Below are 27246 nucleotides of genomic sequence, written 5' to 3'. Positions count from 1 at the left end.
TAGGTGTTAGGCACTTTCCTCTGAGCTATAAGTACGTGCTTGTCCTAGAGATAGGAGAAGTTGTCTTTCTCCTTTGGATAAAGGGTATTAACTAGCATGGACAACCACCGAGATGACCAGGTGAATTTAGGATGTACTCTGAAAGAATGTATGCCATTTTTATGGTGGTGTCAAGTCTATTCCCATGAGGCAAGTTCCCGTTTATCTTGAGAACCTGTATGCAACAGATTTTATCTGCTGAGCTATAAAAAAAAAGGTGAGGTTGATTTCATTTGCACAAACATTAGTGGTTCACCTGTGGGTGCACAGCACAGTCTGGTTTAATGGTTATTCAACAGTAAAACCGTTTTCTTTATCTCTACATTTGTGGAGAGGATTTTCTCGGTTGGCGAGAGATTTTATTTTTATTTTTATTTTGTGTGTTCGTTAATTAATTAATTAATGAGACTGTGCTGCGCAGCATGCGGGATCTTAGTTCCCCAACCAGGAATCAAACACGTGCCCCCTGCAGTGGAAACTAGGAGTCTTCACCACTGGACCACCAGGGAAGTCCCTGGAGATTTTATTTTTAACTTTTCCCCTAGCAGCTTTTAAGGAACAGTTGGCCAAGAACACAGTTATATTATTTCACCCCCAGTGATAAATAGTGATAAATCATTACCCTTCTGATTCCATTTTTGAAAAATGATATTTTTACCTAACATAAACAGTATCCTCTTTAAGAGGTAAGATCCCAGGTATCTGTTTTCTGTTTTCGGTTTGTGTGTACGTTCTGATTTTCGTAGTTTTTAATGTGTTGGTTGTGTAATCTAAACAGCTACAGTTTCTATTTTCCTTTCCTTCCGTGGGCAATATTAGTTTGTGTCATGGCTGGGCATTTATTGTATTCTAGGATTTGAATGAAAGTTGTAGCGTTTCAGTTAAGCGAACATGATACCCTCCTTCCCCTCTCCTGGTGGTGGGGGAATCTCAGATGTAACCCGAAATGTCCCAGGGCCGGGAAGGGACCAGGGACCCTGGAGACCATCACACAGCCCCCACTTGAGGCCACACCTTTCCTTGATCCCTAACAGGAGTGAAGACAAATGGGCAATGGAGTCCCTGGTCCAGGCGGCACACCCTCGCAGCACAGCAGCACTTGAGCGCCAGATGAGATGGAGACATTTCATATGCTCACTATCTTGACGGCACGGAGACTTCTGGGAGGCTTCTGGAGTCCGGGTACTTGTCCCGCGCTCCTGGCGGGCTTTGGCAGGCGGACTTCGGGCGTCCGCCTGCGCAGGTGCGCCTCATGATGTGTGCGTGTTGGCGCACGCGCACCGTCGCCGCCCCGCCCCCGCTTCCTGTGCGTGCCCAGGTCGTCGCTGGCCGTGGTTCCCCCGTCTTGGCCTCTTGCGGGCGAGCATTTCGGGGCCTGCGGGACGGTGCGCTGTCCGGGCCGGCCGGCAGCCCGCGGGAGCGGGCTGTGCGGGCGAGGGTTTGCGTGGGCCGGGCGGAGGCTGGAACTGTGACCTCCGAGCTCGAGCCGTGGAGCCCGCGTTTGGGCCGGAGTGGCCGGGCGGCCGGCGGCGGTGCAGTGCCCGACCATGTGCAGCGCGGGGCCAAGCGAGGTCCCGGGAGGGACGTGGGCCCAGAGTCGGCTCCTCTGGCCCAGTGGTCTCGGGAGGCGGAGCGGAGGGACCCCGAGAGAGGAGCGCGCCCGAGGAGCAGCCCCCGGACCGGAGCCTCGGGAGCCCGCGGGGCCGGTGAGCGAGTCCCGACGGGGTAGGTGTTGCGTCTGCAGGCCTGTAGTTGGTTGTGGAGCCTGCGGCCCTTGGAGAGCAGGGCTTGGGGTAGCCCGCCCTGGGCCCCGCGGTAGAGACACCTGGAGGGTTTGACCGCTTCCAGGAGGTGGAGGGGCCGGGCTGGAGGACAGGGCTGGCTGCTCCGGATGGGGCTCCCCTGGGACTTGTGAGCTCTGGGTGTCCTGGGGGAGCAGGGTCCACAGGCTCGGCCGGGACGTGCCGCGTCTTCCCCTCCGTCCAACCCCGATCCTCCACCTCCTCCTCGTCCTCCCCCTCCTGTCGCCGTCTCGGCATCTCGCACGTGTGTCTCGAGGCGCGTCAACACCTTGGTTGTCTAATATAAGCGTCCGCCGCCCCCCTGGGTTGTGCCCTGTGGAGTCTCCCAGTGTAATCGGTGCAGGATGAGTCTGCAGGGCTTCTGTCCTGCTGCCTCGGGTGAGGAAGGAAGCGATGGGGCCTGAGGAGGGAGATGACTTGTCCTAGACCCTCACCGGGTGTGCACGTGGGGTCGCTCACAGGACTCCAAACTCCTAGGGCAGGTGTTCTGTCCACTTAAAGTCAGTTTTAATAAAAGATGTTTTTGAGCGTTGCACTTAAGTTTGTAAAGTTTGTACAAATCATTGCAAGACTGAAACGCACCTGAGTGTGTTCCTTTATTCTGGGTATCCTGTGGATTTTCTGATCTAAGTTGTTAACAGACTGAGAAGAGATAAACTATAAGCGTTTTTTAATTTCATATTTAATGACGGAGGTTTATTTTAATAGGATTCAATGTACACTCGCTACGGAAAAATAAAGTATCCCCTCAGGTACCAGAGTCACGTGGGAGCTACAGACCTGAGGGTGGTTGCTCCCTCCTTATTCTCACAGGCCCTTCTGAAGGTGAAAGGACGGGTCTCCCACAGGTGTCTCTTGTGGAGCGCGAGGCGGGTGCTCGTGCATCCCGAGCCGCTTCAGTCGTAGCTTCACTGCCTGCGTTTTCCTTCTCCAGGTCCGCCTCCACTGTCACAGTCCTGCACGTTGTTCCAAGAGCAGCGGAAAATGAATCAGCCTCTGGTGAGTTTGCTGTTTATGTGTTTACCTGCTGCTGTTCTTTTGTGATAACACCTTGGGAGGCGAATAGTTCAAAAGTTAAAATGGGAAAGTAGGAGTAGGTAAAAGATGTGGTTAGACAAAGCGTAGAGGAGCAGGTCAGCACCAAGTGTTTCTGGCACGTTCTACGTGTAGATCCCAGGATCCTCTTAGAGCCACAGTACAAGCCTCGTGTTCTTGACATTTGTGGCAAAACACCATCCCTTGCTTGACTTACACGGTCCTGCCGAAGCTCTTTTGTTCTCGAGCATTAAAAGGTTTCCTTGAGGATCCCGCTGTAGGCCGCGAGCCTTCCTGAGCAACAGCCCCTAACGTGTTGACGTTGGTGCCTTCCTTGTGCTTCCTGTAAGCCGAGAGCGTGCTGTCCAGGGAGCACTCAGTGCATATAACTTGTCTGTTCAGTAGAACACCGTTGTCACATAGGTACATTGTTTTCAGTGCTCAGTCGAGGGATGCAATGAGGATCATCTGGAAGAACAGCCTTGTCACCCTTCCAGTAAATTGAGCTCTTTGTCTCTTACAATCTCAGAGGGTCGCGTTACACACCATGCAGTGAGGTCTCTGGCAAAGATTCTTGTTTCCCAGCTGAATTGTATCGTGCAGCCTGTGGTCTTGGTTCTGCCCCTCCACGGAACCTGATCCGGTTGAGGTGACCTGGCATCCAGCATACAAAGCAGTGGAGATTTGCCAGTCGTCACCTCAGACCACTGTCGCCTTGCCATCTGCAGAGTCTGCTCTGTTGGTTTCTGTGACAGATCTCTCCTTGCTGTCTTCCTGACTGATTCTTTCTTCCGCCCTCTTTGTGTGTTGTCTTTTCCCCCTTGGTTCATGACTCTTCAACCCGTCTGATCTCACCCTCTGGTGCTTTTCACCTCCAACTCTGTCGGTTCTCCCACCTGGACCAGATAGATGCCTCTGTCCAGCCACTTGCCAGCATCTCTATGGAGTTGGTCCAAAGGGCACCTCGGATTACTAGATCCAGTAGATCCAGAAATGGTTATTTACAGCTCCCCTGCCCCTTGCCTTGTCCTGTTGTCCCTGGCGACTCATCGTTGCATCATCCAGCCTGTCACCTGCCCAGAAAAATGAGTTCATTCTAAAGGCCTTCTCCATCCTCTGTTACCACGTTGTAGTGTGAGGCTTGTTAATGTCGTCTTCTAAATGGTTTTTATTCGTTCTCCTTCATCCCATACTTGCTACCATTAAAACAGCTTATCTGTTCATTTCTGTAGTTACAGAAACTTTTCTTCTGTGCCGCTACCTCTTTCGTCCAGCAGCTCAAGTGTATTCACCACGCTGAGTATTTCTCCTAAAATATGAATCACAGCATTTTGTCTGCATGTGGGAAGCACTTTAGAGGTTCCCTGGGTGACTGGACAAACGAGGTTGCCGTTCTGTGGAGCCATTAACCATCGAGCCCAGCACTGGGGGGAGATCGTACCTCGCTGATGATGCGTTTGGATGGATCTGTGGGGTAAAATCCTGATCGGAGAGGCTTAGGAGAGAGGAGTGGGAGAACTGGGTTTGTTCTGGTTCCAACTTTTTCAAGACATTTTGCTGAGACGGGGAAAATAGAAACTGGACAGTAGCTGGGGTAGGAGCTGAGGTCCGGGGAGGATGTTGTGTTGTGTTGTGTTGTGTTGTGATGGGAGAAATAACAGTGGGAATGATCCAGTAGATGCGTGTGGGGGAGGGGAGAGCTGCTGCCCGTGGTCCTGGAGTGGGGAGGGGATGGCTGAGCAGGGTTGCAGGTGGGGAAGCCCTCCGATGGCTTCTCTGTTCTCAGGGGAGCAGCTCCTCAGCTGAGGGTGAGGGTGAGGTTGGGGGTTTGAGGGGAGAGCAGAGCTCTGGGGCCCAGCTCCGTCGTGACCATCAGCACACAGTGCGTCCAGCTGGGAAGACTGCACTTGCCTCCCTGCCTGAAAAGCCGTCTCCTTTCTTAAATGCGGGAGTAATTACTCTCTGGGGAGCCTGTGTAATTACATGGGTGCTTCTCAGCTCAAAGCGAATTGAGTGCCAGTTCTGGCCACGGACATTTTCTTCTCTGCTGATGGAAGGGTCCCCAGAGGAAGTGTCCTGCTTGCCTGGCTCTTGGCCTCGAGGACCCTTCACACCATCTAGTGTTGTGTCTTTTATCTTTGACATAAGCATCAAATGTCTTCAGGTTGTGCATGTGATCTTAAGACGCAATTCCCTGCTTCCAGGAGCTTCTGTTCTCCTCGGGAAAGGCACTTCACAGACGTAATTACAGGAGAGGACGGGAATCCTGCCCGTCGATACGTAGGGAACTCCAGAGTGCTGACAAAGCAGAGCCTGCTTTTATTTATTTATTTATTCGTTCATGTTAATTTTTTATTTGTTTACTATTTAACTTATTCAGTTTCAGCTGCGTTGGGTCTCTGTTGCTGCGCGCGGGCTTTGTTCTCTAGTTGCGGCGAGCGGGCGCTACTCTTCGTGGCGGTGCGTGGGCTTCTCATTGCGGTGGCTTCTCTTATTGTGGAGCACAGCTTCTAGGCATGCGGGCCTCAGTAGTTGCGGGTCGTGGGCTCAGTAGTTGTGGCACGCAGGCTCTAGAGCGCAGGCTCAGTAGTTGTGGTGCACGGGCTTAGTTGCTCTGCAGCATGTGGCATCTTCCCGGACCAGTGTTCGAACCCGTGTGCCCACCATTGGCAGACGGATTCTTAACCAGTGTGCGACCAGGGAAGTCCGAGAGCCTGGTTTGAAATGCATTGTCAGAGCACGTGGCTCAGTGACTCGGGGAAGGGGGACGGCCCTCAAGTGCCCAGGACTTGGGTAGCTGCAGAGGTTGGCGAGGCTCTCAGAGCAGCGTGAGGTGGACTGGATGAGGCTCCTGAGGTGCTGGTAAGGACCTCCCTCCTTAGGATGTGGGCCTCCCGTCAGGAAAAGCGGGACGTGAAGGCAGGCAGACCCTGAGTTTGACTGAAGAGCCTCCCCTCTATGCTGGTTTTGGTTTCTTCCTGTGGAGAAACTGAAATGTTGTAATTGGGACAGTGAGTCATCTGCTCAAAAGATGTCATGTGTAGAGACTGTGGACGGCATGAAACGCGGGGTGGGGTGCGGTGGGTCAAGTCAGGGGGACTCTGGGCTCCAGCGCGATGCCCGACAGGAAGGGGCGAGGCCGCGGCGTGTTCCCGCTCATCCTAGGCCCCGGTAAGCAGTATGGACGTTCCCTTGGGGTTTTTCTGAATCGTGAATGAGGTTGAGAGTATTTTCACGTGCTTAGAAGCCGTTTCTTCTTTTTAATTGGTAGACAGTCTTTAGAGCAGTTTTAGGGTTATAGGAGAACCAGAATCGAGCAGACCGCACTTTCCTATACCCGTCCCTCTGGGTTCCCTCCTTTGGTAACATCTCTGGCCTGTGTGGCGCGTCATCTCAGTGATGGCTCGGCATTGACACCTAATTCTCCCCTGGAGTCTGTAGTTTATATCAAGGCTCACTCTCTGTGTCCTACTGTTCAGGTTTGGACAGGTGTGATGACCTGCAGCCACCACTGCAGTGTCACCCAGAACCATTTCACTGCCCGAAACATCCCTGGGGGCCACCTGTTCACCCGCCCAGTGCCCCCAAGCCCCCAACAGCTGCTGGTCTTGTTACTGTCTGTGTATTTTTGCCCTTTCGAGAATGTCACGTAGTTGGAGTCCTTCATTCTGTGGTCTTTTCAGACTGGTGTCTTTCTGTTTTTGTATGAAGGGCCTGTTCATGTCCACTGCCCGTCTTACTGCCCCAATGCTTTCCTGTGGTTTTTTTTTTTTTTTTTTTTTTTCCTGTGCGCGCGCCTCTCACTGTTGTCTCCTCTCCTGCTTCGGAGCTCAGGCTCCGGACGTGCAGGCTCAGCAGCCATGGCTCAAGGGCCCAGCCGATCCGCGGCATGTGGGATCCTCCCGGTCCGGGGCACGAACCCGTGTCCTCTGCATCGTTTGGCAATGGAAGGCTTCCAGAAGCCTCCCCCTTCCATTGCAGCTGAGGAAGCAGCTCCTCAGCTGAAGGTGTGGGTGAGGTTGGGGGTTTGAGAATAGGCAGTTGGAAGAACTCCTCAGTCTGGAAGACACGATGTGGGAGGGAATCTGAGTAGCTCATGTAACGTGTGTATATTTTATTCACTAAATCTTGAGTTAGCTCTTAAGATTGAGAAGAAGCAGCATTAGGGAATAATAAGCGAGCTGTCCTCCACATCCTAAGACACGGTACCAACTGAGACTATAAATCTGCAGGTCCAGATTCATTCACAGATGGTAGGCTGATGGGAAGCTGTTAGCCAGAGTTAGGGGGTTAGGGAGCAAATCCCCAACTTAGATTCTGTAGAGGGTAACGACCTGCCTCTCTCATGCAGGGGGAGATGGAATTCTCAGCTCGATGCCTCAGGACTCCGGTCCGTTATCATAGCTGTTCTAATCTGTTTCTGAAGTGGTCTTTTCTACAACATTGAAAAAAGTGACTGCATTATCCTGAACATTTTTATCAAGTAACAAATCAGCTGATATAAATGCATAAAGTTGGCTGAAAGCAGGCCAGGATTTCAAAGCCCCTTCGGCATGTCTAGGTTGGGCACACGTCATGGAGCCTAAGAGTTTATTTAGATGGGGAATCTTAAAAAGCTGCGACTAAAAGTGACCATGAAATCATCCAACTTTTAAGTTTGAAAAAGGCTCATTCTTTTTCATATGTAAAAAAGCATTAACTGAGTCATTAAATGAGCTTTTAAAAAAGCCTCCTGTCAAGAGAGTGACAGATACAGAACTTTAAACCCATGCCTCTGGGGCCAGTGCTCTTTCTGTCATAAAATGTTTCTCCCTAACATTTGATGAATCAAAACATACACACACACACACACACACACACACACAATGTTAAGACCCAGTGTTCACTCTTCAACTTGCTTTCAACCATATGGAAACTTTATGGATTGAGTCTTTCAGATATTATTTCAGAGCAGATAAGCCAAACACTATTTCTCTCACCTGGCTCCAAGCACTGTTTAGTCTTCTCCAACTGGGTATAATTATTCACTAGGGATCTCACCTGTTGTTCAACACACACTTGTGATGGCCATGCTGTGGACTCCATTGTCTTGAGAGGAAAGCTTACACACCAAAACATTTGGGTGGGTGAAAGGAACACAGGAGAGGAGACTAGAGGAAAGGTATCGGTAAATATGTAGTGAGTTGTTGCTTTTCTACCTTGATTATGCCTGAATGGCTATTTTTATTAACATGAGCTTGTGCTACATGCTTGATGCATGACACACGCAGACTCCCTTAACTTAGAACATAATTGTGGCACATGTATCTCCAGCTACAAATATAGATACCAAAGAGCCTAAGGAGCTCTGAGAGTCACATACCTTCATTTATTTTTTTGACTTTTTCTTTTTTTGTGAGAATTGAATAGAAATAAAAGCTAAAAAATATCCCTTATTCACCTAGCAATTTCTTCTTATCTTCCTTTTCTCAGGTAACATCTCTAGGAATCCTCCCATACCCAGGAAAAGATAGTTTCTCCTGCTCTTTACAATCAAAACCCCCTGGGCAACCCTTTCTCATACCTTTTATAGTAGAGTGTTGAATTGTGGATTTACTTGTCTGAATCTTCTTTAACCTGTGAGAAAATTGAGTGCAGGGGCTGAATCTTCCAACAGTGTATCTTCCAGTGCCAAGCACAAAAGAGTCAACTGACATGTAGCTTTAAAAAAAAAAGTATCTTGTACATATTGTAAGTGTTCAATACATTTGTACATCAAGTACATGAAATAATCAAGGCTGAGAAATATGATAGGAAAAAATTAATATTAAGGAGGATTTATAAATGAGTAGAAAGGGGATTTTAGGGAAGAAATCATGGTTTAAGATTATTGGTTTTTTTTAACCTGGTGTATGTTGCGGATTGCTATACAAGAAAAGGCAGTTCAATACTTTGAAAATGTGTGAAGTCTGTATTCATTAGTTCATCAGCTAAAATAAGGTGGTATGCCCATAGCTGCTCATCTTTCAAAAATTTTCATAAATGTCAACTTGTTGAAAATATTTTTGAAACTAATTTTTCTTTACCTTTTAAATTCTCTTGGAATTAAACATGGTGATTTACCACTAAGACCTTCAAGATGTATTAATTTATTTAGGCCACCATAATAAATTTGAGAGAGTCTTTGTACAGAGATGCATTTTAAAAAACACAGTTAATCACCCAAAAGTAATTTATAAAGGAATTCAAATTTTAACCATTACTCATAAAAAAAAGGTGAAAAAAGGAATTAAATTCATAAAAAGTTGAACATTCCTAAATCTTCATCCCCCTACTCAATTTTCTTGTAGTTCACAGTGCTGCAGAATTCCTAATGCAGAAATCCTCAATTATATCCAGCACTTTTGGGCTTTTCCGTTTTCTTTACAAACCCTCCATTATTTTCTTTTTCTTTTTTTTAAATATCTTTTTTGGAGTATAATTGCTTTACAATGGTGTGTTAGTTTCTGCTGTATAACAGAGTGAATCAGCTATATGTATACATATATCCCCATATCCCCTCCCTCTTACGTCTCCCTCCCACCCTCCCTATCCCACCCCTCCAGGTGGTCCCAAAACACCGAGCTGATCTCCCTGTGCTATGCGGCCGCTTCCCACTAGCTCTCTAGTATTCTGTACTTGGTAGTGTATATATGTCCATGCTACTCTCTCACATCGTCCCAGCCTCACCTTCACCCTTCCTTGTGTCCTCAAGTCCATTCTCTATGTCTGTGTGTTTATTCCTTTCCTGCTCCTAGGTTGATCAGAACCATTTTTTTTTTAGATTCCATGTATATGTGTTAGCATACAGTATTCGTTTTTCTTTTTCTGACTTACTTCACTCTGTATGACAGACTCTAGGTCCATCCACCTCACTACAAATAACTCAATTTCGTTTCTTTCTATGGCTGAGTAATATTCCGTTGTATATATGTGCCACAGCTTCTTTATCCATTCATCTGTTGATGGACATTTAGGTTGCTTCCATGTCCTGGCTATTGTAAATACAGCTGCAATGAACATTGTGGTCCATGACTCTTTTTGAATTATGGCTTTCTCAGTGTATATGCCCAGTAGTGAGATTGCTGGGTCGTATGGTAGTTCGCTTTTTTAGTTTTTTAAGGAACCTCCGTACTGTTCTCCATAGTGGCTATACTAATTTACATTCCCACCAACAGTGTAGGAGGGTTCCCTTTGCTCCACACCCTCTCCAGCATTTATTGTCTGTAGATTTTTTGATGATGGCCATTCTGACCGGTGTGAGGTGATACCTCATTGTAGCTTTTGATTTGCATTTCTCTAATGATTAGTGATGCTGAGCATCGTTTGATGTGTTTGTTGGCAATCTGTATGTCTTCTTTGGAGAAATGTCTGTTTAGGCCTTACGCCCATTTTTGGATTTGTTTGTTTGTTTTTTTGATATTGAGCTGTGTGAGCTGCTTGCAAATTTTAGAGATTAATCCTTTGTCAGTTGCTTCATTTGCACATATTTTCTCCCATTCTGAGGGTTGTCTTTTCGTCTTGTTTATGGTTTCCATTGCTGTGCAAAAGCCCCATAGCAGTATTGTGAGTGTCACTGAAGCAGACTTGGGTCCACTTATCCACGTGCAATAAACCCAATCTACTGACACTGGGTTGTGGTGAAATAAACTGCCGTGATTTATTGTAAGGCACCATACAAAGAGTCCGGGACAGCTAGTACTCAAAAAGCCTCATTTTCCTGATGGGTTTCAGCAAAGTGTTTTTAAAGGCAAGGTGAGGGAGGGGAGTCCCAAGGTATGTGATCAGCTTGTGCACAGTTCTCTGTTTGGTTGATGGTGAGGTTTCAGGACAGTGTCACAGGGGTTAACGTCATCAATTCTTTGGCTCCAGTAGGCCTGGGGGCTATGTGCTCATGGTCATTAAGTAGTTAACCTTCCATTTGGTGGGAGTTTTAGCATCTGTAAAGCAGGAAATGTGCATCAAATACTGTTATCTATGTACTTCAGAGAGGAGCTAAAGTAGAGGATATGGGGGAGGGTTCTATCCTAGGAAGGCCCCATAGGGTCCTCCTCTGTTACATGAGCCCTGATGTTCTTTCCAAAATCCTCTTAAAGTTGAAGACAGACAGATTGGGTTTCCATTTTTTTGCTACCAAAAGCATCCTAACTTATACACTTGGCATAAAAATACTCTACTAATTTGGTACCTGCTCAGAGGTCTTGCTCAGGGCTGTACACAACTCCAGCTTGTGTCATTCACATTGACATTATTATGAATGGTACCCACTGGAGTTGTGCAGTCCCCAACTTTCATAGTTGTAAAAGGCTGTGCTGCTTTGTATCTGCTCATCTTTCCAGCTCCCCTTCAGTTGTCTTACATATGTGAGCTACAGTTGAGTCAGTTCCAACTACTTTTGCTCTCCAGAGGAACCATGGTATTACTTGGGCTTTTTGTGATCACTTTGTTCCCAATGCCAAATACAGATTCTTCACAGTTTGTTCATCTGACAGAGTCGTGTTTATTCTTTGATGGTCTTCTCAGATATCACCTTTACTCTAAAACTTTTCTGGTCACATCATTTTCCTGCCATAGACCCTAGGCACTCATAGTAAATGACTTTATCAAATGTAAACATAGCACTTTGTGTACATTTCTATCAATGCATCTCATGATGGTTTTATGTTAGTCTTCTGTACTGACCTATGTGCTTTTTGAGCAAACAGATTTTTCTAATTGTGGCCTAGTAGAGGAAACCCTAGCACACAGCAGATGCTTAAAGGACTCTCTCTTTGTGGACTGTTTAATGTATTCATTAACACTCATAATTCACTGAATGAACCAAATCATTTAATATTTACAGTTTTCCACAGCAAGATCTTTTTCGACCCACCGCCTAGAGTAATGAAAATAAAAACAAAAATAAATAAATGGGACCTAATGAAACTTAGAAGCTTTTGCACAGCAAAGGAAACCGTAAACAAAATGAAAAGACAACCCTCAGAATGGGAGGAAATATTTGCAAACAAAGCAACTGACAAGGGATTAATCTCCAAAATATACAAACAGCTCATTCAGCTCAATATCAAAAAGACAAACAACCCAATCAAAAAATGGGTGGAAGACCTAAATAGACATTTCTCCAAAGAAGACATACAGGTGGCCAACAAACACATGAAAAGATGCTCAACATCACTAATCATTAGAGAAATGCAAATCAAAATGACAGTGAAGTATTACCTCATACCAGTCAGAATGGCCATCATCAAAAAATCTACAGACAATAAATGCTGGAGAGGGTGTGGAGAAAAGGGTACCCTCCAACACTGCTGGTGGAACTGTAAATTGGTACAGCCGCTATGGAGAACAGTATGGAGGTTCCTTAAAAAACTAAGGATAGAGCTACCATATGACCCAGCATTCCCACTCCTAGGCACATATCCAGAGAAAACCATAATTGGAAAGGATGAATGCACCCCAGTGTTCACTGCAGCACTATTTATAATAGCCAGCACGTGGAAGGAACCTAAATGTCCATCAACAGAAGAATGGATAAAGAAGGTGTGGTACATATATACAATGGAATATTACTCAGCCATAAAAAGGAATGAAATAGTGCCATTTGCAGAGATGTGGTTGGAGCTAGAGATTGTCATACAGAGTGAAGTAAGTCAGGCAGAGAAAAGCAAATATTGTATAGTACCATTTATGTGTGGAATCTAGAAAAATGGTAGAGATGAACTTATTTGCAAAGCAGAAATAGAGTCACAGATGTAGAGAACAACCTTACGGTTACCAAGGGGGGAAGGGGTGGATGGGATGAATTGGGAGATTGGGACTGACATATATAACTACTATGTATAAAATAGGTAACTAATGAGAACCTACTGTATATCACAGGGAACTCTACTCAGTGCTCTGTGGTGACCTAAATGGGAAGGAAATCTAAAAAAGAGCGGATATATGTATATGTATGACTGATTCACTTTGCTGTACAGCAAGAAACTAACACAACATTGTAAAAGAACTATACTCCAATAAAAATCAAATAAAAATTTTAGAGTTTTCAATCCCCCATTATCACATATATCCAGATGCAGCAATATTTACTTCTTCTCTCAGTTGCCAATGTCAACTAAAAAAACCCAAACAATAGCAGCATAGTAAGGAGAAACTTTACTCAAAAGGGTAAGTGCAAGGAGGGGCCTATTGCAATTGGGGGAGGAGAACTATTGCATTAGGGAGAATGCTGTGACCCTAAGATCTGCAAGCCTCTCAGTGGTTAATCAAAAGGGGTTTTTCTTCTCTTGAGAGGAAGTAACAAGGGTATTAAGGGTAGGGTGTGGGCAAATGGGATAAAAGAGTAGCTTGAGTGGGTGGTAGATCAGAGAATATTTTACCCTGAGGTCAGCCTGTTCTTAGGAGAGATTATCTGTTGACTCAGTCTGACAGTGAGTCCGAGTTCTGGAGCCTGGAGGAAGGAGTGAAACTTTACAGTTTGATTAATAAGCAGTTTGTTCCAATTGATTAGTAGGAATAAACACTTCAGATGATAATTTATGAGACAAAAAAAATGGCAATTTGGAATATCTTTGTCTGGCATTGCCATAGGTAAACAAGAGGAGGCATCTGTGGTGGTTCTTAGGAATAAGCTGTTTTCCACAACACAAAGGGCAGAGGGATATCTTAACTTTTGCTGTTTTCCAGGATTCGAGGGCTCAGGTAAAATTCCACATTGTCACTAATAATAGTTTTCAGTATCGAAGGACACAATTAGACTATATAAAACTTTATTTTCTTTTGCAGTGGTCATCACACAGCCAAGCAAATGTATCCACTTGTTAAATTTAATTACCTTTTATCTTAGAGAGTTCCCCCATATTAAATAGGTCGGAAATTTTTATAAAGAATCAAATATTGCTTTCCTGTCTGAAAAGTGTGGACTGAGTATCAGAGACTTATCAGATTCCTTGCAAGCTAAAGTCACCTTCATTCACTTGATAAGACTGTAGAGGGCACAGTTGGACTGAAACAAAGCTTGAGTGAAAGAGTGTGAGAACTTTATTACACCTAGCTAATACCCAAATGTGTGCTGTCAGTGATTCATATCTGCCTTTCAGAGCAAAGGTCTTTTAAAAAATCTTTTTGAAAGAGGGTTTTCTTATTTGTCACTTTACTTTCTTTTTAATTAATCCTAACAACATTTCATGTGAGAAAGTGTGTTTGAAGAGATAGAATTATAAATGAGTCCAGCATTATTGTTATAGTCCCTGTATTAAAATGTTACTGTAAGCTAAGGCAAGGAAGTCAAAGATAGTAGATTAAGAGAAAACTGCTGGGGCAATGAGCAAGCATTATTAAAAACAAGTGACAGGTTTGTATTACTCTATTGGAAGTAGCATATAGTAGTGGAAAGACTAAGGAATTAGTTGGGCTATCCGTAAGCTATTTGAAGCACAGCTTTTCCAAAGCTAAGTAAAGTTTTCTCTAATCATCAGCTAATTTGTGGTTTCAAAATCCTGTAGTGTTCTTGATGCAGTTACCACCAAAATGAAGCATGCCCTTCTTCCTAATGGTCTAGTCCCCCCCTTCCTTGTACTGTATGTGCAAAACAAATGACATATACGAACTCTTTATGTTCTCTTTTCACCCTGCTTTCATTCCACATTGCACCAAGATTTCATTTTCCACATCAGTAATGGCTTTATAATTTCCAAATTCAAAGGTTTTTCTTCTGTCTCATTTACCTTAAAATCTCAATTGCCTTTGATGTTTTGCTCCTCACAGATGACTCTTATCTTTTTGCTGTAATTGTGTTGACTATGTACTGCCTGTTACTCTTTTCACATATTTAGCAAATCAGTTTGTTACTTTGAGTGCTTCTTTTTGATTTTTCCCATTCCATTATTTTGGGAATTCACCATACTTCTGTATTTTGTGTGCTGGTTCTCCTCTATCAGACTATTGATTCAATTTTATGTTTCCAGCTAAAACCTGCCATTGGATTGGCTATTACCTCAGTGGGAAATGGCTATGGTATCCATGTAATGTACTCTCACTAAAGCTCCAACTTTGTATTGCTAATTGCCTTCTAAATATTCATAAATGGATGTTTTGCTATTCCTTGAAAGATAGCTATTCAAAATCATTTTTCTCTCCAAACCTAGTCCCTCTTTCTGATCTTCTCATTCTTCTATCTCTGCCATAGCCTTTAGATAGAAAAAAATTTTGACTGTTTTTTCAACTAACACTCTGTAGGCTCCTTGCTATCCTCCTAGGCCAGGTCTTTGGGCCAAGGTAACTAGTCTCTGGATCCATTAGAAAGTCCAAGGGGGCAGAATTTTCTTTATGCTTTGTTCATTAATGTAGCCTAATCACAAAGGATGATAACTAGCTCAATTAATATTCATTAATAAATGAATGAGCCCAAATACCCAAAGTTAGGTTCTCCTATTATTTATTTTACATTAATTACCAGATGAATATTTTTAATACCACTTTTGTATTGCTGCTTTTCTGATCAGAAACTTCATTGAGTCTATTTTGTCTCTTTTTTTCTGACTTTTAAGATTGTCCATTTTTCTATTCTAAGGAGGTCCTAAGAAAGTGAATTAATGTTGTGGGTAAGAGTGAATGTACTGGAGTTAAACAGCCTGAGTTTGATTATTGTTCTTTCATTTACTCACTGGGACAGATATTTAATTTTTCTGTGCCTTGATTTCTACGTCTTTAAAATTGAGATAATGATCACTGGATTGATGTTAGGATGAAATAAGTTAGTGCGTCTTAAGCACTCAAACAGTGCCTGGTATTTAATGAATGCTCAATATGCATTATTATTATTATTATTATTAACCTCTACATTTGAAAAGCGTCTGTACAGTCAGTGACATCCAGATGTTTAATAGAACATATCCCATCTTTCAAACAAAATTTTACATGTAATCCCAATAACTTTATGAAATACAAAATAAGTGTGGCTTTGATTATTTGTACCCTCCGCTCTTTCATAAACTCATAAATGTCTTTGACAAAATCCCCAAACTCCAAGAACTACAATTTAAAAACCCCTGGTCTCAGTAACTTTTTTTCTTTTTTTTTAATATTTATTTTTTTGGCTGCACTGGGTCTTAGTTGTGGCATGCAGACTTCTTAGTTGTGGCATGCGGAATCTTAGTTGCAGAATGTGGACTCTTAGTTGCAGCATGCATGCGGGATCTAGTTCCCTGACCAGGGATCAAACCCGGGCCCCCTGCATTGGGAGCACAGGGTCTTACCCACTGGACCACCAGAGAAGTCCCTGGTCTCAGTAACTTTTGATGTAAGTATTTACTGATTGACTAAGTCATGTTGAAAACCATTAGATAGTAGAAAGAGCAGGCATTTTAATAATACATCTATTATATTGCCTGTCTCAAGTGAGGGTATTATAAGACAAGGAAGTTACATTTGAAAATATTATGTAACACAGACAATTTATATCTATTTTAGTAAATTTAGATCAAAGGAATAAACTTTTTTTATAATAAATGAGGGGTAAGTTTGAATTACAAATCATACTTAAGGAATCAAAGTGTTGTGTTATTATAATTGTCATATATAGAATAAATTATTTGCCCCTTGAGCATTTGGAGATGACTTACAACATTATTTGTTTCTGAACTAAGCCTATAAGATGTAAAAAGCATTTTCTAAATGATAATATTGATACTAACAATACTTATCCTTTTACTTTCAACTCTGTAAGCTTAGTAAAACTTCAGCCTTTATTGATATCCCCATATCTAAAAGATATTTATCTCTACTGCTATACTCCCATGGTTTGTTACATATGTGTGTACTCTAACACCATCACAGTTTCCCCCACAAGCATATGCACTAACAGAGTTTGTATCCTATCTATCTAGTTTCCTTTAGGGTCTGATAAGGCCAGTTGAAGATGCTTCCTAAATGCTAATTGGGTGTATCGGCAGAACTCTTGGTTTTAAGCAACACGATATGACTTAGATAACTTTAAGAAAACGAATTTATTACAATGATATAGAGTAGCTCACAGAATGGTTTGGAGAGTCAGAGAACCGTGGGTCTAAACTATCAGCCAGGAGAAATGTCTAAACTTATTTCATGGTCTGATGTGGTGAAGATGAGATTGCCACTACTGCTGGATTACTTGATTACTCTGCAGATGTGCTGAGCTCACAAACACAGAATTTAGATGCTGCTGGAAAGAGGATATTGCTTCCACTAGGGTTCTTTTGTGTGACCAGAATCGATTCTACAATTGCTGTTTTCCACTCACTCACTGGCAGCTTTTAATTGCAAATCTGGGGCATATGCATCCAACTGATAGAATTCCGTTTTTGCGCTAATGCCCTAGTTTCAAAGGAGGCTGAGAAAACAAGTACTTGAGATGTTTAGCTTCTATGGTGAAAGGTGGGTTTGCCTCATAAAGTGGGAGATTCCTAAAACATAGGGAATGGACAAGGTTCATGCAATTTATCTGTGACTTTCAGGCAGACATGGGTCTTGCCAAGACACTTTGGATAGTCTATTTACTGATCTGTAGGTTCTCTGAGCATGATGTCATTAAAATAGAGGATAAGTGTGATGTCAGAAGGTCAAGGTCCCTATGAACTAAGCTGTGATGTAGAATGAAAAAGTTGAGACAATACGGTGAAATTAATACTGCTGCCTAGTGATTTGCAAGCAAATTGTTCTGGTGTTCTCAGCTTTTTAGAGTAAAGGAATAAAAGCATGTGCCTAATCAATAACTATCGATTACTTAGAAAGCAAAGCAGGTTCCTTAGAACCTTATTGATTTGTTCTAGTGAAGAGACCACATATAGAACGGCCTCAATTTGCTGTCTCTAGCTGATCAAATTTATAAGTCTTCTGTTTTACTCCTGAATACTCTGACTTCTACACGAGACAAATTGAAATTTTAAAAGGGAATATGATAGAAATCACCAACCCTGAATTTGTAAAATCTTCAGTAGTGAAACTAATCACTGTGATTCTCTTAGGGATTTAATCATGCTTTTGACATATTATTATAATAAATAGAGGAAGCTCTTGGGGCTTTTATTGGGCTCTTCCTAATAAAAATACTATTCCCTGAGACATGCAGCCAAGATGGTGATTCTGCTTGTGGCTGAGTGTACTACTTTAATGATATACTAAGAAACTAATGAAATATTTATGGAATTTGGGGGCATCCTATTAGACCTACTGGGAGGCAGACTTAAGTCAAACTGCCATTTATCATTTCATCTTCATGTCTCCACCCTGACTAGTGGAGAATAGTGGTATCGAAGGTACCAAGAATCAATACAGGGAAGGGTAAAGAGGTTGGGATGGGAAAAATTGACTTCCATTTTCTAGGTAACTCTTCTTGGCTAAGTCATTACATGTCTCCAATCATGGCGAAAAAAAATGTTACTATATATCGTAAAATTGACTTCTCTTTAGAAAGATGGCAAGTGAGGGTTGGAGAGTCCTTTCTTTATTGGAATCTACCATTATATCCTCATCGCACTACAAAGAAGTCCAGTTCTTTTTCAGTCAATGCCCCATTCCAAGATGCCAATTAAACTCTCATAATAAAGCAGTCATCAGAATTAAATGTTTAGTGTTATTCTATCTCAACCTGTGGATGCAAGAAGTAAGTCTTTTATCACATTCACAGAAAGTTAATGATATTTTGGCATTATCTTGAGCTGGGAATTTAAGACTGGAATATTACATTCTTATTACATTGGTTTATCCTGTTGTCTTTATTTTAAATTTATTTTATTAATTTATGAAAAGAAATTTTATTGTGGTAAGAAAACAATATGCGATCTACTCTCAAATTTTTAAGTGTATAATACAGCCTCTGGCAACTGTCATTCTATTCTTTGTTTCTACGAGTTTGACTATTTTAGATATCTCATGTAAGTGGAATCACGCAGTATTTGTTCTTCTGTGACTGGCATATTTCACTTAGCATAACGTCTTCAGGTATATCTATGTTACTGCACATGGCAGGTTTTCCTTCTTTTTTAAGGCTGGACAATATTCTATTGTATGTATATATTACATTTTAAAAATGTATTCATCCATCAATGGAAATTTAGGTTTTGTCCATATCTTGGCTATCATGAATAATGCTGCAGTGAGCATGGTAGTGCAGAAATATCTTCTAGATCTTGGTTTCAAATCTTTAGACTATCTACACAGAAGTGGCATTGCTGGGTCATGTGATAATTCTATTTTTAAGGTTTTGAAGACCCTCCATACTCTTTTCCGTAGCAACTGTACCATTTTACATTCTTACCAACAGTACCCTGTAGTTCCAATTTCTCCACGTCCTTACCAATACTTTATTTTTTTATTTTTATAATAGCCATCCTAACAGGTTCGGGATGATATCTCATTGTGTGGTTTTTTTGTTTGTTTGTTTTTTGGGGGATTTTTTGGTCTGCACTGTGTGGCATGTGGGATCTTAGTTCCCTGACCAGGGATTGAACCTGCATCCTCAGCAGTGAAAGCACAGAGTCTTAACCACTGGACCACCAGGGAATTCCCTCATTGTGGTTTTGATTTACATTTTTCTGATGATTAGTGATGTCGAGCACCTTTTCATATATCTGTTGACCATTTATATTTCTTCTTTGGAAAAATGTCTGTTCAAGCCCATTGACCATTTTTAAATTGGGTTATTTGGGGGATTTTTTTGCTATTAAGTCATAGGAGTTTCTTATAAATTTTGAGTATTAACCCCTTATCTGATACAGGGTTTGCAAGTATTTTCTTCTATTCCATAGGCTGCCTTTTCATTTTGTTGATTGTTTCCTTTGCTGTTCAGAGGGTTTTTAGTTTGATGTAGTTCTACTTGCCCATTTTTGCTTTGTTGCCTGTGCTTTTGGTGTCATATAGATAGGACATCATTGCCAAAATTAGTGTCAAGGATCTTTTCCCCTACGTTTTCTTCTAGGAGTTTTACAGTTTCAGATCTTATGTTTAAGTCTTTAATCCATTTAGAGTTGATTTTTGTGTATGATACAAGAGTCCAGCTTCATTCTTTTGCATGTGGATATCCAATTTCACCAACACCATTTGTCAGTTCTGAGAAAGAACAAAGTTGGAGGCATAAGAGTTTCTGATTTCAAAAAATGTATTACAAACCTACAGTACTCAAAACAGCATGGTACTGGCAAAAAGACAGACGAATGGAACAGAATAGAGAGACTAGAAATAAACATATGCACATACAGCCAACTGATCATTGACAAAGGAGCTAAGAATACAATTGGGAAAGGATGCTCTCCCAGTGCCCTTAGAAGTAACCATGACACCCTACAGATTTGGAATATTCAGGGCCTCCATACTTTTTTAAAAGATAAATTTATTTATTTATTTTTGGCTCCATGGGGTCTTCGTTGCTGTGCACGGGCTTTCTCTAGTTGTGGCGAGTGAGGGCTACTCTTCATTGCAGTGTGCGGGCTTCTCATTGCGGTGGCTTCTCTTGTTGCAGAGCACAGGCTCTAGGCTCATAGGCTTCAGTAGTTGTGGCACACAGGCTCAGTAGTTGTGGCTCGTGGGCTTAGTTGCTTCCCGGACCAGGGCTCGAACCCGTGTCCCTTGCACTGTCAGGTGGATTCCTAACCACTGCACCACCAGAGAAGTCCCAGGACCTTCATCCTTTTACATGTGAGTTACTACTTGGTTTTCCCTAGTCAGGTCACTAGTAGGCTTTAAGTTCCAGGAGACTCTAAGGTTGATTTTTCTCAATTTGTTTCTTATTGCCAACTAGGGATTTACTGTCTTCAGTGCCAACCAGGCTAGATAAGTGATGGCAATTTCCCCTATATCCTCAATGATCTGTTGTCTCTGATCTCTCCTGGTATCAATTTTTATGTTAGAGCAATAGATGACTTACTCTGGGTTAATTAAGTAGAAAATAAACTACTAAAAAGATATTGGACAGTTTATGGAATCTCTAAATAAAAGATTCAAGAACCAGGATTGGTGTTTGGAAGTTTAAACTTATGCCTAGGAATCATGCTGTAGAATTGGTCCAGGGAACAACCTAGTGCAAGAGTCACTGGGCAGAGACACTTCAGCTAGAACTACAAATATCAATGATAGGGGATGCTAAATACAGTAATATGAATCACTGATACATTTGTTCTGGATACTGAAAACAGTGTGTGCTTTCCACTTCCAGAATATATTCTAAGCAGTCTTTTCTTCTTGTCAGTAGCTTCTAGTCCAGTCTCCAGAATGGATATAACTGATTGTCAGAGCTAAGGTCATATGCTAGCCTATGGCTTTAAAGGTTACTCAGAGATTAAGTAGCTGGCATTTTCAATCTCAATAACGAGAGACAGATTCTTCCTCATAAGATGGGGATTTCCATAACTTATATATGGGTTCATACACTGGACAAAAACGAAGAGTAGAACTCTCCATTAGAGTTTATTCATGAATAAATACCACAGAAGTCATAATTTTCTTTACAATAATATTTTGGAAACAAGAATAAGGAAGTTTTATATATATATATATATATATATATATATATATACACACACACACACACATGCATATATGTATATATGGGTGTGTGTGTTTATAAATTCTGACTTTATATAAAGTAGGCCTTTGTTTTTTACTGTTAGTGTTCTGAATGCAGAATGGGGATTCTTTTAGTTACAAAGAGGAAAATGAAAACTTTTTTCTGAACTAAACTACATGAAGTGTGAACATGAAGATTAACATCGTCTCTGAGGCAGGAACCTCAAAATTCTACTCCTTCTCAATCAATGTTATTGTCAGTTCTTAGTTTTATTAATTATTAAAGGAAAATATATATCCAAGACATTACTGCAAATAAATATTTTAGAATATGTCTGGCTTTTCCTGTACAGTGAAAACATTTGTATAATATGAAATGTAAGAACAGATATTTTTCCAACGTAAGTTCTCGTTGCACATTCTCACATATTATAACCATATGTAATTACTGTTAAGTGAAAAGCCTGAATTAGATGAGTAAATTGTTAGAGCCAGTGGTAAGAAAATTATTATATATATTTTTTAGCACAGTATTTAAATTTTATATTTAAGAAACTTTTGAGGGACTTTTCATCTAGCTAGTAAGTGAGTTAATTAAAAACAGAGGAACGTTGTGAAGAGTGACATCATGGTGTTTTTAGAATCAGAGGGGTATGAATTCAAATTATTCAATGATAATTTTTGAGATCCTACCACAGCCAGGTACATGGCTTTTACATTTTCTCTAGGAATTTCATTTTCATCATCTAAACAATAGATATAAAACATTTAACTAATGAAGTTTTTGAGAGCAGAGCAAATCTTCAAGGCAAGACACAAAAAGGTGAAAACCTTTCCAAGTAACTTGACTATGTTCCAGAGCAAAACTCAATAATATTTATAGAAATACAAAAATACTCATCACTACTACAAGGCAAAATTAATAAGTTATGGCATCCAACCAAAGATTACCAGGCATACAAAGGGTCAGGGAAAGATGAACTATAATAAGAATAATCACTTGAGAGTGACCCAAAACTGGCACAGATGTTAGAATGAGAAGATAAGGAAGTCAAAATAGCTTTTATAATTGTACCACACATGTTAAAAAAAGTTATGTCGAAATATAGAAGATATAAAAAAGAACCAAATTTAACTTCTAGAGATGAAAGCTACAGTTATTGAGATCAAAACAAAGCAAACAAATCATTTGATAGGTTTTGTGTGTTTGAAACTTTGTTGTTTGAAAATTTGTTTCATTTGTTCTACCAGTCAGACCTGGTAGAAGAAACAGTGTTTCTGGGTAAGAGATGATAAAAATACCAGTCCTCCAGTTAGTTCACTGTCACTCTCAGAGACCTTAAAAGAGAACTCAGTGTGGTCGAACAGTAGCCCAGAGGATAAGTTGGAGGGGGTTATTGCTGCAAGTGACAAAAGTAAGACATGGCTTCCACTTTGGGGTGTCTTCTGTTGTAAAAGAGGCAAGAATGAGGAGGAACCTTAAACTCTTCCCATGCTCAAGCCACAGAGTGAACCCATCCCATGTTATTAGAGGCCACTGATATCAGAGGAAGACCAGGATCATAACTGCTAATGGGCAGCTAATTGTGCTTGTAGTCAGAGGAGGGTCTCCCTCTTTTCCCCTTTTTCTTTTTAATTCTAAACTCAGGGTTATAATTAAACAAAACAGGAATTTAGAGAAGATCATGTGGGAAGCTTTTTGGCTATTTGGAGTTGTTGCTTTGAACAAATATCCCCCCAATAAAAATAATAACATAATAATAGTAGTACATGAAATGTCCATATATTGACTTAAATGAATTCTTTAAAATTAGATGTAGTTTTTGGTCTAGACTGCAAAAGCATTAAATTTTCCCTTGTAGCAGTTACTGAAAAAAAATTAAACATTTAAATTTTTTTACTTCATCAAGATTGAATTTCTCAATCAAACCACATATGATTAACCTGGTTTTCCAATGTATCTTTTATAACAGACACATAATCTGATGATAAACATGGCATTGCTTTCTAAATTATTTTTAATGACATACATGATAGAACATGAGAGGATCTTGGCCCATTTAGCAACCCCCATACTTTTATTTTAATGGAACATATAGTTTAGGTAGAAAATATAGCCTAGTGGATTTAAAAAAAATTATCTTTGGAAATGAAAAATAATGGAACTGAAAGATTATGTATAAATTAGAGACTATAAGGATTTGATTTATTTGAAGTACAGAGTCCTTAAATTGTGCTTCTGGTTAATAAACTGGCTTTAGACATTGGACAAAGGTCTGTCATTTCTTCTACTACAGTCTGGTATTTCAAGAGCTACCAAGAAAACACTGCTGAATGGCTTTAGGTCTCAGAAGTTAAGACACAAGAGAAGTCAGATATCACCACTATGTTGGTAAATTCCCTCTATGCAAAACAATTTAAAAAAAATCCACTTCTCTCATTAGAATACCACAGTGCAGAACTTCCCTGGTGGTGCAGTGGTTAAGAATCCGCCTGCCAAGGCAGGGGACATGGGTGCGAGCCCTGGTCCAGGAAGATCCCACATGCCCAGAGCAACTAAGCCCGTGTGCCATAACTACTGAGCCTGCATGGCACAACTACTGAAGCCCACGTGCCTAGAGCCCGTGCTCCACAACAAGCGAAGACACCGCAATGAAGAGTAACCCCCACTCGCCGCCACTAGAGAAAGCCCATGCGCAGCAATGAAGACCCAACGCAGCCAAAAATAAATAAAAATAAATTAATTAAAGAAGAAAAAAGAATACCACAGTGCAATGTCATCATCTCCTCAAGAAAAAGTGCCATATAATTCTGTTCTCTGTCTTCAGTGTTATGCAGTAAGACAAGATCTGTTTTCTCCAAGTCCCCCCTCCCTTTTTTTGGTCATTTCCCCCTCCTAGAAGAGAGTCTTAGCTTAGATGAGAAAATAAAGTTTCTATTATCATAACACCAAATAAAGGCTGTCAACATTTGCAAGGGAAATTTTGATTGTAGATGTTTAACTGAAAGATTAAAACATATTTCCGTAGGACCTTCAAGGTACCTGACCTCTCCCACAGCCTATCTTGCTGAGAAGATGAAAGGAGCCTATTGACTGCTAATCAAGCCTTGCAGAGTAAGAAGAAAGCTGAAAAAACCAAGGTCATGGTGAAGAGGAGAAAAGTTAGGGAGAACCTACAGAGATGCAGCTTTAAGCTGAAACCTGTATAGACTTTAAATGGAAAAGAGGAATACATTATCCGTGCTCTCCACTGTTCTCTATGTGTTTTGTATTGTAAAGTAGGCTTTTCTTCTAGTAACAGACCCACTTTCATGCTCTTCCAGATATTCAAGTCTACATAAATAAGGATTTATATACTTGTGGTCTTGTCTGAGATTACTGTACTGTGACATAACATATGGCTGTGCCTCCATCTAAGACTCCCATAGAAATTAGCCAAGAAATACTCCACCGTTTATCTAAACTACCAGATTGTTGCTGAGGAAGGGGAGTGCTCACAGCTTTTGTAAATTGATGTAATGAATACTCTTTCAGCAGGGGAGTAACTTGAGAAAAGTAGTAATCTTGGCCTGGAAGCACTGGCCGAGAGAATGCCTAGTTTAACATGAATGCCTAGGTTAATGCTTTCTTGTGAGTTTATTAGTTTCCCATAGGAAAATTTCACAAGCTGTTATCAGGCTATGAAGAGAGGGAAGAAGTCTGGGGAAGGTCATATGTGTGTCTGCATCATCCAAAATGGATGATAGAAGGGAAATTAGATTGTTTATGAAGACGGAGGAAAAGTCCCTGAATGATATGGCAATATTGATGGGGGCAATGCAGTTGATACAGTATTTGGCTCCAGCTACATTTGAAAGAGGGCTTGAAACTAGTGAAAAGACAGCCAGTAGGTACGTGAGAAGAATGCATTATTTAGGAATTCATGATTCTCTGCCATTCTCAAATAATTCATTGAATAATTAATTGAGAGGATGGGTAAGGGAAATTGATTAAGCTTTAGAGAAACTGATATAAATTATTTAGTGGACAGTGTATGTTATGATTGATTTAAGAGATTTTCAAGGGTAATTTTGACTTTACTCCCTTAAACAATATTTTCCACTGATTTTAGCACCTAATCAAATATCAGAGTAATATTTGACTCCAATTTATGGACAGATTTGAATATACAAAATCTTAAGTAACCTAAGAATGGAAGGCAAGTTTAAAGAGAAGTTATAAGGTATGAATACAAATTTTTCCTCTCAATAAGCAGTGCAAAAGGAGAACTACAGCTGTAGAACCCTAGAGTTTGTAGAGCTTTTCAGTGTGATTGAGCCATCAGAGATCAATGTTTTATGGTACCATAGTAGGAAATCCTATATTATGATATCGTAGTATCGAAGTTAGTAATCTTATTCAATTGTGATGGTATTTTAAAAGACTAAGAAAATTAGGATGTGTGTGTGTTTGTACTAAAGGAAGTTGAAGAAGAAACTATTAATCATTAATTTACTGTATCCCAAATTCAGAATTCAGAAGTTGGCATGGTATCGATTCAGGAATTTTTTTGTCTGTGTTAGATTTAAGGAAGGAGTGAATATTATTTGATACCCATAGGAAGACTAAACCTAAAGAGAATATAAATACTTTTTTCTAGGGAGATTTTTTTTCCTTTGAAAAAATGCTTCAGGGTAACACTAGAGTCTAAACTCTTTGGGGACAGTGGCTATTGGTGAGAGTATTTGGAAGTGTAGGTATAGTTAAATAATAAACTTGATTCTTGGAGTTAAGGACTCTGAAAAAGCAAGAAAAGTTACTTCTCTAAGGGCAAGATCACCTTAAGGAAGTTAATTTGAAAATGTCATTTAACAGGTGTGAGTTTTGACACACTTCAGTGAATATGTGCACCATGTTGTTTATTGACAAGGTGAAAAAGAATTACTATGTCATTAACAAGACCACTTCTTACCAATCTGAAAGAACTAAAGATATTTGGAGAGTTCAGATGGTATTATAATTGATTCATCCAAGATTACTCCTAGAGTGAAATAAGTGGATTGGCATTCAGCATCTATTTGATCTATAGTCATTTCCCTTTATTCGAGGTTTCATTTTCTACTGTTTCAGTTACCCATGGTCAACCGAAGTCCAAAAATATTAAGTAGAAACTTCCAGAAATAAACAATTCATAAATTTCTGAGTAGCGTGATGAAATCTTGTATCATCCATCCACCCACCGGGGTATGGACCATCCCTTTGTCTGGCGTATCTCACCCCTTAGTCACTTAGTAGCCATCTTGGTTATAGAACTGACTCTCAGTATCACAGTGCTTGTGTCCAAGTCACCCTTATTTTACTTAATAATGGCCCCAAAGCAAAAGAGGAGTGATGCTGGCAATTTGGATATGCCAAAGAGAAGCTGTAAAGTACTTTCTTTAGGTGAAAAGGTGAAAGTTCTTGGTTTAATAAGGAAAGAAAAAATCATTTGCTGAGGTTGCTAAGATCTATGGTAAGAATGAATCTTCTGTACGTGAAATTGTGAAGAAGGAAAAATAAATTCATGCTAGTTTTGCGGTCACACCTCAAATTGCAAAAGTTATGGCCACAGTGCATGATAAGTGCTTAGTTAAGATGGAAAAGGCATTAAATTTGTACAATAAGATATTTTGAGAGAGGAAGGGACCACATTCACATAACTTTTCTTATAGTATATTGCTATAATTTTTACATTTTATTATTAGTTATTGTTAACCTCTTACTGTGCCTATCTTATAAATTTTATCATAGGTATGTAAGTATAGGAAAAAACACAGTATATATAGGATTCGGTGC

The 27246-nt window shown here is 40.9% G+C and overlaps 1 protein-coding gene and 1 long non-coding RNA gene across 2 annotated transcripts in view; both read left to right on the top strand.

Annotated features, from left to right (window-relative positions):
• The window catches only part of LOC309807699, a 69939-nt gene extending 68316 nt beyond the window's left edge, over positions 1–1623 (top strand). The window contains exon 3 of the long non-coding RNA XR_014294633.1: positions 1074–1623. This is a non-coding gene — a long non-coding RNA (uncharacterized lncRNA). The remainder of the gene's footprint in view (positions 1–1073) is intronic.
• A 52-nt stretch (positions 1624–1675) lies between these two features.
• LOC309807688 (forkhead-associated domain-containing protein 1-like) overlaps positions 1676–27246 on the top strand; it is a 323120-nt gene continuing 297549 nt past the window's right edge. The window contains exons 1-2 of the mRNA XM_082627542.1: positions 1676–1764; positions 2776–2840. Coding sequence (XP_082483668.1) covers positions 2826–2840 — 15 coding nt within the window. The 5' untranslated portion in view covers positions 1676–1764; positions 2776–2825. The remainder of the gene's footprint in view (positions 1765–2775; positions 2841–27246) is intronic.

Source organism: Mesoplodon mirus, assembly GCF_964341445.2.
Source record: "Mesoplodon mirus genome assembly, chromosome: 7".
NCBI classification, from domain to species: Eukaryota; Metazoa; Chordata; class Mammalia; order Artiodactyla; family Ziphiidae; genus Mesoplodon; species Mesoplodon mirus.
This window is presented reverse-complemented; position numbering and strand designations above follow the sequence as displayed.